Source organism: Cydia splendana, chromosome 2 (genome assembly GCF_910591565.1).
Source record: "Cydia splendana chromosome 2, ilCydSple1.2, whole genome shotgun sequence".
Classification (NCBI taxonomy): domain Eukaryota; kingdom Metazoa; phylum Arthropoda; class Insecta; order Lepidoptera; family Tortricidae; genus Cydia; species Cydia splendana.
In genome coordinates, this window is record NC_085961.1 from 6789548 (window position 1) to 6802130 (window position 12583).

The window sequence follows — 12583 nt, forward strand, 5'->3', positions numbered from 1 at the left end:
TCCATAACTGTTTCATAACGAGATTATAAAGTTCGAATGGCCCTTATGATAAACGGATAAGCGTCTATCAAATTGGATTGTAATAAAACCATTTCAATAATTCGACAACAGCCACTCGTGTAAGATACAAGCGATCCAATTTCCACAACAACGTACAGAACCAACCCTATCACTGGTAAAATATTCCAAACTATCGCGCGAGCACAATCTATTTACACAAAATAATCACATTAGTTGTTCAAACATTTGTCGGGATTTGGACAAACACACAAATGTTGTGGCTCTCAACGGATGGATATTTGATAGTGGGGAGATTTGCTATTGTGAAGTTATATTGCTTCAAACTGAAGCAATAGGCGTATGATAAGTAAGGTATACTTACTAATAATAAGATAATAGCTGTTGTTGTGTAAGTGCATGAACGACTTTATGAAAATTCCTATTAAAAATATTAATAAAAATATTATAATAAAAAATAAAATTAATAATAATATATATTTTTGTTATGTTTTGTAAGTGTTTTTATATTTTACTTTTATACTCACATTGTAAAACCCTAACCTAAGACCCTAATTGAATAAAGATAATATAGAGGTAAATTCAAGGGTAAAACTTTTACTATGAAATGCATTTATTGCAGGACAGAAGAGAAGATGGTAACAGAAGCTTACTATTGAATTTTTATCCGTTCCTTTTAATATCAAAGACTTTCATTGACATGAATCGCTTTAAAAAGGTTAAAGACGCCACATTTTCTACATGACTCGGTAGATTGTCATCATATCTCCCAGCAGTCTTCAATATTTAACTTTAACTGAGCGCCGTTTACTGTACTGAAGCGACAAAACGTTAAGTCATTACGCTTAACGATTCACCATTTGGAGAATTCTTCAGGATTCCCGTCGGCACTCAGCCGAGAAAATAATCAATCTAGCGTTATAACACGGGTTTACCGATCACTTTGTCAAATGATCATCATTATTTTTATGATGGAGTTTTACGAGGTGGTGTTGTGAAAATATATGAGATGTTCCATCGACCACTATATTACATAGGTTCTATTGATAGTTTTGAGAACGGTCCAGTTGGAGATCATGCAATTAAGAATGGGCATTTAATTTTGATAACATAACTCTTATGTTATGTTACATGTCTTTATCATTATCATCTATAATTTGAAGGACATTTCAAATTTGTAATACGGTTTTCATTATTTTTTTGGTGTCCTCTATCAAGGATGGCTGGTAATATGGATATTGTATGCCGGGCGTTGTTCAAATTTCAGTCAACATTCAGTCAACATTAACGTTTTGATTGGCTTCCTTTCTTTTCTCATAACGCCCACTTCTGATGTGATAATGGTTTACTCTTTGAATAATTGACATCTTCTATATACTTGTTTTTGTGCTACAACAGGGGCTTTTCGATTATGTTGGCAACTGCAGCTGTACTCGTATTACTGTTGCGGCATTACCGCTAGGTACGGTGTGGTGTAGACGTGGGAGCTCTTACTGATATATTCCTTGATAAATATCCGCGGCTCGAACGTTCAATCCGTCACTAACTTTTTTTAAGGAAATTGAGAGTGACAGCGCCCACGTCAACATAGCAGCAATAATTTCGCAAAAGTAAAGAAACAACAGCTGCCACCCCTACGTCGAAGTTGTGTGATTAATAAAAAAATATTTCTGACATTGAGTTTCGCCGGCGTAACTTAAGAAAATATACAATACGATACAATACAAATACTCTTTATTGCACACCTCATTACAAAAACAATACAAATATTACAGGAAGGAGAGGTTAAACAACAGGCGGTCTTATCGCTAAAAAGCAAATATACTACTAACCTTGACTTTCATTGAAGAATCCAAGCACCATGATGACTATGACTACGAGCCCAATCTCGAGCCTGTAGCTGACGCGCCAGCCCGGCATTTCGAACGTCCGCCACATAGCACCCATGGCTCAACTCATCCTCCATTTGTTGTGCCCCGCTTCGATGCCGTGCCTGTCGCGTTTTGGGTGCATTCTCTGGAACAAAACAGGCAAACGTGAACGTGTTGCATAAATAACTTAAATTTTATGGAGCAATCTCACACAAAACAACCTAGTCCCATAGTAAGCTCAGTAAGACGTGGTTTGAGTACCTACCAGGCGGTAATAGATAAATACTGTACTAATATACATAGAAGACATTCATAACTTAGAAAAGAAAGAAAACATCTGTGACAAACTCACAAATAAATGCCCTTTCTTATAAATAATAATGTAATAATTCTCTCATTAGTCATTAGCGATAATTAAGGGTTTTTGTAGTCTACTGTTATCGTTGTAGCAGGTGCCAAAACAATGTTCCATAAAAGTACCTTTTCTACGTTTTTAATATAGTATTGTTTATTGTGACATTTAATAATCAATTAATGCCATATGAATATAACTGGATAATATAGTAAAAAACAATACACTTCACTGAAATATTTTTGTTATACCGCTACAAAGTTCAAGTTTCATTTAAAATATTTCAGATACTACTAAATATATTCGGGAGACTTCCTGATCAAATCAATAATTCCTAAACTCAACGATTTGAATAAATACAAGGGGTAAACAGAATTATCCATCACTCCTTTATTTAAAAATGTTAACTTTATCTAAATGGCTCAAGTCAAGCTCAACGAAAAATAAACTCGCTAAAATAAATTTTAAGGATGTCTTCACTGTGCACGAATCATTTTTCAGAATAATTTCTGGAGAGGTTTCACCCGCCCATGCGATCCACCAAAAACTTCTCAATTAGTGAGTTTACCGCTTACAAAGAAAGTTAAGAAACTTCCTCAGGCCATTAAAGCGTCTTTTTGAATCACCCGAGAGTAGCCTAACGTGCAACTTTTAATGTCTTGGAGTGAACATTTTCTTTGTGTTGATGCCACGGTTGGGTGAGCGAATAAAAAACAGGCGTATAAGCACCAAGCAGGTCCAGTGACGTCCGATAAATTTTTGTTTAGCTATTTTTAACCAAATACCGCATCTTCGTGAAACTGTGGTATCAAATCCTAGTAAAAACAAAAATACATACGGATATTAAAGAACTACTAACGGTACAAATCCGAAATTATTACGTACCGTTTCTAGGTACGTAATAATTTCGGATTTGTACCGTACTAATATTATTATATTCACAAGTGCACCTAGTAGATATGTGATTACATCAAGTAGTTTTTAAATTCGATCGAAAAATACTTTTTAATAAAGTATGCTAAGTCAAGTCCTTGTACAATATTGCTGACGCGATCTTTGAACGTCAGCTTTGATCAAGATCGTCAAAATTGTAAGGAGAAAATTGCCCAGATGAGCGTACTTATCCGTATCTCTAATCTCCATTATTTCAAATTAATTTTGATTATCAACTATCTACTATGTCCGGATATATTTCCAAACATAGTAGACATCTATAACATAATTTTTTTCTTTGTTGTTTCTAATGATAAGTAATAAATATGCCTACTTGAATAATAAACTATCTTTATCGTTAATATAACGAATAATATACGAAAATAGAAGCATTTAAATGAGCAATGATAAAATATATAATATCTAAGAAGCACGTAAATATGTGAGCATTTTTCTGTTCGCTGGAGAGAAATTACACCAAAATTATTTCATAGCGTGTGGCACTTGAGTGCTTTATCTCGCAAAAACCTTGCCTGATAACGCTCGAGTTGAAAAATTGCCTAAGGTACAGTGCGGGAGGCAACTCCAATAAAATCTCCAGTAGGCGCAAACTTACCAATAACACTTTTTGAAAAATTTTGTAAAGCAGAACTGCTGAATATGCATGACAACCAGTATAAAAAAGTTCTATATGAGTGTTTTGAAGTATGTCAGAAGTTCAAAAACAATTCAGTGCACAGACGCTAGAGAAATTATTTCCTAACTTGAGCTTCCCGTCAGTATCTCAGTCGGAACTTAGCACACTTTATTTTATTGCTCACTAGTTTGAAACTTACAATCTTGGTTATATGGAGCGCGGATTATGCAACTTCTGCTAACGGGATCTTTGACGTCAAGCCAAGAAGTGTATATGAACGAAGTTGATTATATGAAATAAGATCAAAAATCTTCTTTGGCTCAAATATGAATTATAAAAAATAATAGTGGTTGAACAGATGATCAGTGTTTTTCAGGGGCAGCAATGTGATATCACTGTAAAGGATGACTCACGTTAGACTAATGCAAATATTTATCTAAATATGATGCAAAACACACAGTTTATTACTTTTAACTACATAATGATTTTCCTTTGAATTGTTAACGTTTTGATTCGACAAACTTTATCATCATAACTAAACTGGATAGGTAATTTAAGAAGTAGATCGATTTTTTCATCCTTAAGTTAACAAACTCTAATGATCAATTTAGAAATAGGATATTCAACCAAATTATTGACTTCATTTGGAATCGGGTAAACCGATCGGCTGGAATACGCAGCGCGTTGGGAAGACCACAGGCACCACGGTATAATTATTGTAATAGGGATAATTTTAATTGAAGCATCATTTTCGCCCCATTAACATCTAACTGGCATCATTTTAGAGCTAGCCAGATACATCCGCTTCCGATCTCACCGACAGTTATTGACTATCGATTTAAATTGCTTAGTGAAAATACTATGTAGGTATTATTCTCTTTATTTATTTCATATCTTAGGCTAGGTGATTAATAAATATGAATATAAAAGTAAAATATAAATACACAAAAAAAAATACATATATTTAAACACATTATACAAAGGTATTTATTATTATCTGCGTCGGCGATTTCTTCTTTGTAGAAGGCATTTAACTGTTAATATTTGACAAACTGGTAAATGCTGTAGCAGCAATGAACTATGGTATTTCCCATAGGTACACTAAAATTTGGCGAACGTTTTAACGATGACAAACATTTTGGTACAGCCGACCCTAAATTATATCCCCACTTTTAACTCTCATATAGAAAGATTGTCGGGGAGAAGGTAAAGGCAAAACTAGTTTAACCTAGGACAAATATGTAATCCAAGAACTTTTTACGTTTTCGATGTTCTACATACCACATGAGTAAGTACTTAAAAAGTTTTTGCAAAAACCTGCTGGAATTTACTCATTCGCACGTCCACCATTACACATTCGTCTTCATACTAAAAGAAAAATCGTCCCCTGGGTAGGCTAACATATTATGCAAATGCACTCTTTGCGGCGCGTTTCTGGAGTAACACCTTTTTGGTGAGTCACTTTCGGGAAGGTAAGCTTATTCCCTAGTACATCAATTTAATTCCGGGTCCTGCATCTCTTACCAAGATTATTGTAAGTTTGTAAAGGGTAATTTCTTCGGTGTGCGTGTGCATTGTGCATTAACAGACCTAGCATACATTGGAAAACCAGTTTAAATTTGGAATCTGTTAGAAATGAATATGTTTAACTACTGAATGAGTTTTTCGATGGCTGTTACGGCTGTTATGCGTCGCGTGGTAGCATTGTCCAGGGTTGCATAATATTTAAAAAAAAGTTACAGAAAAGTATAATACACACTAATGCATTTTCATAGAACTTCCCGTTCGGTAAAACTATAAGTAAAATAATGATTTTAATTTGAGTTTGTATTTTTTCCTACACTATTCTAGCTCTAGTAAAAATTCGCAAAAGTTCACTTTGTTGTATTAAGGCTTACTTTTTCGAGTATGTTGGAGAATACAATTTTCCCCTCACATAGATTTCAAGTCTGCCACTTCAAAGCGAAAAAACATTAAATTAGTTTCTAAATAATGCATGCACTCGACATGCCCTGAGATTAGTTCTTTAAGCGCAGCGTTTGGTAAGTCGCAAAATTTATACAAAACTAAATTCCGTATTCACCTGCTAGGTCCCTAAAAATTCAAGTCCCAATGGTAAGCCGTGACGCACACAATTTTTCACGGGACCCATGCAAATGTAAACTTTTACATACAAATACGTGGATTTGCATTGTAAGTGGATTGTCAGTTCTCCGTACGTAGCTGCGTGACGAGGTAATCAGAGATGAAGTATTTTAAGCAGAATATCACAAACGATCCGTGTGGGGCGTTAGACGTGAGTCTGTATTATTATTTTGAATTAATTCAAACCATGTGTTTGGAGGAGGCCTTGGAATTAATGTATACTTCAAAACGAATATTTTGTACCGAGTGACCTTTGTGGGTCCGGAAGCGCGAGAGGAGCGGTTTTGTTTCAAACTGTTCAGCAAAGATTAAATTGTTTCATCATCGTGTTTAAATACATAATAATTAGAGTACTAAAGCAGTTTGAATAAGTTTGATTCTTAAAAGTAGGTACTTTGCATTATATCCATTTGTGATTTTTTCCTTGAAAGTCACTATAACTGCTAACAACTGCTTCTTTCCTTCCTTCTAAGACTAGGGCTCATTTAGACGATGCGAGAACTCGCATGCGAGTTTCATTACATTGCGGGTTTCGATCGGTCGGGAATTGGATGTAATTAATAGTCCGCGATGTAACTAAAATCGCATGCGAGTTCGCGCGCCGTCTAAATCAGCCTATATACTAGCCTTTGCCATAAGCTTTTAGAATGAACTATTAGGTAATACCTATAACATTTCAAACTTTCGCGTTTTGAACACATTGCGAGTATTAAAACATTTTTTTAACGGGTCTATCGCGATATAGCCGTGCCGCGCATAAATCGATTAAATCTTTGTTTTGACATTTTGCCGATACATGAGATTCCCAATAGAAATAGATTCGCGATATACACTTCAATAATTATGTTTGAAAGTAAACTGTTCCTATAATTATAAGTAAGCACCATGACATAAGCCTTGAAACGATAAAGAAAAGCAGTGTCGATTACATCTAAAAATAAATTACTTATTACGGACAATAAAGGAGCATTATAGCTATCTGAATCCATTTGGGCTAAGGCGCTAGCTCCAAACGGCTCCTAAAACGGGAGACTCCAAGCCTTTTCCCGGGAATTTATTCATGATGTATCCCCCTAAATCCCCGGAAAATATTTTTTCCGTGATGGACATGGACCAAGGCGATTCGCGAACCCTCTTTTGTGCTGCCGATATTTACACCGAATCGTTCGCATACATTATTCATGGGATTGTTATGCATTTTGTATTCAAATATTGGTTCGACATGCACCTGTTTTAGGTCTGAAAGGGTTGTAGTCGAACTTTCAGAGATAATATTCTATTTAGCGTTTCAATTATGGCCGCACAGTGTAAATATAATTAATTTAATCAATTAATTATTGAATCGCGTCATTATCTTCTCTGGCTTGAAGATTAGAAGACATGCTCGTACTCTGCTCTTTGTTTTTAGTTTGCAGTAAGTATCGTATCATCACCCAAAGAAAAGGGAGGAATATACATAGTTCTTTTTTATTCTACCGCTACTGACAAAATTATTTTGCCTGACTATTGCTACCTACCGTACTCAGTACAGTTATTTTGAAATATTTATAAACCCATTCGTCATGTTTCCGAATTCAGTGTACATTTCACAAACTGCTCCGAAACGAACTATGAACAATATCGACTGGAAAGTCACGAATATAATTTCCAGTCGATATTGTTCATAGTTACTAAGTAAAGCACGAGCTCAATGCACTTGGTAACAAATTTTATAATATTTAATTTGTAATTTATCAAGATAATTACTTGTGCATATTCACAAATAAGGTTTATCCAACTGCAATCCTTATACATATTATTAATATTTGCAGTGCGCAATTGCAAATAACGCACATTACCCTACTGGGCATACTTAGGACAAGCGCGTTCGACCCTATAAATCTACCCTCAAATGGCTCCTTAAGCCACTGCCGTATTCGAACTTCAAGATATTCACAAGAGACGACACGTACTAGATCCATTCTAGATACGTTATAGTTTAGATATCAACTAGTTCTCTTTTGCAGCGCAATTCGGGCAACCAATGTCACTTTTACGTTAGATAGAGTAAGATATCTATTAGATGTGAATTGGATCTCTAAGTCATATCCTGTGGAAATCGTTCAACAGTATCTCCAGAATCGCGCAAATGTCAAATTTGACAGGTTAGATCTTAAACATATCGTTATCGTATCTTGGTGATGTCTAATAGATGTCTATTTCAAAATCCGAATCGGGCCCCCAGTTGGACGGTAGATGAAAACATTACTTGATCAATCGTTTTGTATTTTAACCAATTGCTTAACCAATAAATGTTATAACCACTCGAAAATTTACAAATTGTTTGTTTACTTTTATTTAAATACCTAAAGATTCAGACTTATGTATAGCCACTTTCTAAAATGAAGGTATACCTAAGAGTAAATTCGCAAGGGTTGGTATATAAAATCTATTCCTTGTTTATACATATATAGGTACCTAGGTTACAATGTTTCTGCTCAGTTTACTATAAGTTGGTGTTAGTTTAGGACTCGCTATATTCAGAAGTTAAACGAATTATTAGTTAAATACCAAGCTATATAGCAAATAAAACAATTTTTGTTTACACATATTTAAAGAGGTATTATTTTTTAAAGTACATGTACATTTCACGTGACTAAATAATAATTAAAAATGGATTATGTTAGTTTCTCTATAGGTGATAAATAATAAAATCTATTATTACACAATTGAAGGTGTATTCGAAATCTATATCGTTTATATTTCATTATTTACTACCTATAATAGCTATCAATTCGTTTTTGGTACGAATGTTCTTAATTTAAAATTTGCAGACTTTTGAAAAAAAAATAAGTCCGTACAAAATTAACCCACCTACCTACATTGAGTAAACACTGATACAGTTTATCAAAGCTGCCAATGTACTTAATACCTAATCCATTGCGTGACAATGCCAGTTGTAAGGCATCATAAGACTAATGTGAACGCAATCCGACATTAATACTTATACTCCTACAAGCAGAAAAAAAGTAGGTAAATACTACCAGCAACATCAATATAACATCGATTATTTAATACTCTTGAACGTATTCTAATTTATTAACAATGAGAACGATTAAGTACATATACAGATTAATTTATAATAAATATTTTAGGTTTAAGATTCTTTATTCTCATTAAGAAAACCTAAATATTTATTTCTTGGCAATCGTAATAGACATCTGTCGTCGAACTTATTTAACTTATAATAAGTTTTTAAGTTCGTTTGTTACCTGTCACTTTCATTGAATACTGGTACAAAGTTATAATAGTTTGCATAATTAGTTATAGACATGAAATATAAACTAAGTTACCTTTATTTTTTGCGCCAAAATCACTACCTTAATATTTTTCATAATATATTGACATCCTTGCCTCTAGTGCTGTTTTAACTCCATTCCTACTAATTTTAGCAGCAAAATTTTAATCATTTAATATTTAAAAGAGCTCAGCTTAAGCGGATGCCGTAAATTCAAGACTTGCCAGCTTTAAATTTCAGGGCTTACCTACCTCCCGATACGATTTGTTTAATACCTAAATCAATGCAACTTTCTCGTATTTTTTACTTATTCTGGAAACACATAAACGTATACCTACTTACATGAGTTTTTATCATTACTATCTTATAATCCTCGTGAGGCCCAGTGTGTCTTATAATGTACTACTCTTCGTTTCACTCTACAAGTTAAATTTAGTTATTTCTTTGGTTTGAAAGAAAGTTATCTGATTGATAAAGTAATAAGTGTCGTATTACCTTAACGTACTTCTATACCTACGTAATGTAAGACATTAAAATGTCGCACCCACATATTTATGGCCTTTATGCAACATTTTTGATAGGTACATGCCGGGAAGCCTATTCTGATTTAGCAATATGTTAAAGCTTTGATGTTGGATACGACCTCTCACGCGTATCCAACATCAACATTAAGTGTGAGCGCTCTTTAAGATCGTATCTAAACAAGATCAACATTTTAACAAATTGGTAAATCGGCAGAATCGGCCTTTCAGAAAGCTATTCTACAGGTTACGAACAGCTAAGTATGGAATTATTTCGCCTTTTTGAATCTCATCATGCTGGTAAGTAGCCCTTGTAGCACCTAATACCCATGGTAACTTAGCTGCAAAATTAGATTTATAAAAAGCGATAAAGTTTCACGTTTAACAGAATTTAATAATTTTCTTGAAACGATTCCGTTGCCATGATGTACCTAACGTAATAATAACACATTGTTTACCATATTTTGCAGCTATATTAATATTTGGAACCATTCCAAATAGGTTTTGGGGTTTCATATTGTTATATTTACGACGTGGCATATTTTACTGGCGAATTTTTACGTTATGTGAAAAATATTAAAATTGGACTTGGCCATTTTTGGCTCACCTACACTTATTTGGACTTATGGCTGGAACGGGGAGGCTCGGGGCGATAAGTGCGAAAACTTGGCGTGAAAACGACGGTGTATCGTCGATTTCTTTTTTATAAGTCCCGTGGGACGGTTTTATAAGCTCTTGGTATGGAAATAAATCGTCTGGTATAAAGTGTAAACGTAATGGAGTGCACATTTAACTGAAGTTTTTATGCTCATAATTTTTCATATCTCATGCTCTGAAAGTGGGTTATTTTTGATCTATAAAGTGCGCAGAAAGTGATACGTTTCTGCGCTAGTGTAGAAAAGTGATGTAACCCTCTGTGTCCCCGTCCCACGATCAACTGGAAACAAATGAAAAAAATATTGCCTATTTCCCCGCCTGGAACAATTGGTAATTTGTTAGTAGTATAGTTTTACTAATCCCGCCAAAGATCTTTTTTTATCAATAATAAATAATATTTATATTATCATACGACATAATTACACAAATTCACTAAGTCCCAACTCCCACAGTAAGCTAAATAAGGCTTGTGTTGTAAAATGATGTAAGTAAATTGTTCAAATAAATTATTTTTGATTTCTTTTGTTGAATGGTATTTAAGTACATCGATTTCATACAGCGGGAACAAATATTAATACACTCGTGAACGGGTGCTGTTTGTGGAGACTGGTCTGTTTAAGCTAACACGAGCTATTATAATAAATTTAAAAGTGGAAAAATTACTGTCTTGGGTGAGACTTGAACTCACGGCCTCTGGATCGATACTCCGGCGCTCTGCCATCTGAGCCACCAAGACCTCATCCATAGCCAGCAAATCTTTCCACCATATTATAGGTCAAGGGGACCCTTAGGGGGTGGAAAGATTTGCTGGCTATGGATGAGGTCTTGGTGGCTCATATGGCAGGGCGCTGGAGTATCGAGCCAGAGGCCTTGTGTTCAAGTCTCACCCAAGACAGTCATTTTTCCACTTTTAAATTTATTCTAAGCTTAATAGCATCGTTAGCAGACGTTTCTGCTTGTTAAAAAATTAACTTTATTTTTGAGTTTAATTACAGTGAGTCGCCTCATTCTGCTCTCGCATGTTTCTTTTCTCATAATGAATGTGTTAATTATACAGGATTTTGACTCTTGGAGACCCTATACATCTCTAAGGATAATTTGATAAACTATATATCTTATAGTTCTGACACCTATAGACATTTACACCTCAAAAATTTAATATTATAGATTTGTTTTAGTTTTTGATTCTGTATTTTTTATGTTAATATTATAGTTTTTTTTATGTAATTTGACATTAAGAGACCATATACATCTCTAAGTAATTGTAATACGTTAGTTTGAATTGGTAGTTGCAGTTAGTTGTATTTTTTAAAATTGTTGATGTATTGTTATTATTTTCACTTGTACTAATGTAAATTCAATGTTGACGTGTAAAAGTGCCCTTGTGGCCTATTTTCTGAATAAATGTTGAAGTTTTGAAGTTTTTTTTTGACACAAAAAAGATTTTTTAAACCTTAAACTTGCGCAAGTGAGTGAGTGAGGCAGAATCTTATACAGCCTCACTTACAGTCATGTTTTTACGACATTATAAATGGATGTTTAAAGTAATTTAGCACTATTCATGTAAATAAAATATAAGATAAAAATTGCTTATTTTACTCATTAAATTGTTACTTTGTATTTAAATTCTTTAAAATAGTTTCAATATATAAAATAGTTGGCCGTATGAGTAATGCCGTTGACAATTTTTTTTGTAAATGATTTGGATACTTTAGTTTTAACATGCCAGGCATTGTATAGCATGTCTAAACTGTTCGGCGTCCGCGTTTCTATCCTCCCAATCCATCACTCGCCACCAGCGGCATCTGACGACAGAAAAATTAAGCGTCAGAATTGTTTTTTAAACGCAAATACTGCTGCCATCAATCATTCGATCGAGGGCGATTTTTCAACGTCAATATAAGAAGTTTTGAAGAATTGTGGGAGTTGATATTTTATCACCTTCGACTTCAAATATAGAACAATAGGTACTTTGAAAAAGGAAAGTTACTAACGACCCAACTTCCGTGTATTATTTACACGTACTATTTGGTGCGACGTTTAGTTTTAGGTTAGTTTAACCCATTAATAATTTTCAATATAACATTAAAAATAACTACATGAAATTAACTAAAACCATAGATAAAAGATAAAGATAAAGATAAAAAATAGTTTATTCAAGTAGGCATATTA

The 12583-nt window shown here is 34.0% G+C and overlaps 1 protein-coding gene and 1 long non-coding RNA gene across 2 annotated transcripts in view; one reads left to right on the forward strand and one right to left on the reverse strand.

Annotated features, from left to right (window-relative positions):
* The window catches only part of LOC134802917 (uncharacterized), a 428476-nt gene that overhangs the window by 162674 nt on the left and 253219 nt on the right, over positions 1 to 12583 (forward strand). The window lies entirely within an intron of this gene.
* The window catches only part of LOC134802629 (zwei Ig domain protein zig-8-like), a 153521-nt gene that overhangs the window by 45687 nt on the left and 95251 nt on the right, over positions 1 to 12583 (reverse strand). The window contains exon 2 of the mRNA XM_063775265.1: positions 1851 to 2034. Coding sequence (XP_063631335.1) covers positions 1851 to 1965 — 115 coding nt within the window. The 5' untranslated portion in view covers positions 1966 to 2034. The remainder of the gene's footprint in view (positions 1 to 1850; positions 2035 to 12583) is intronic.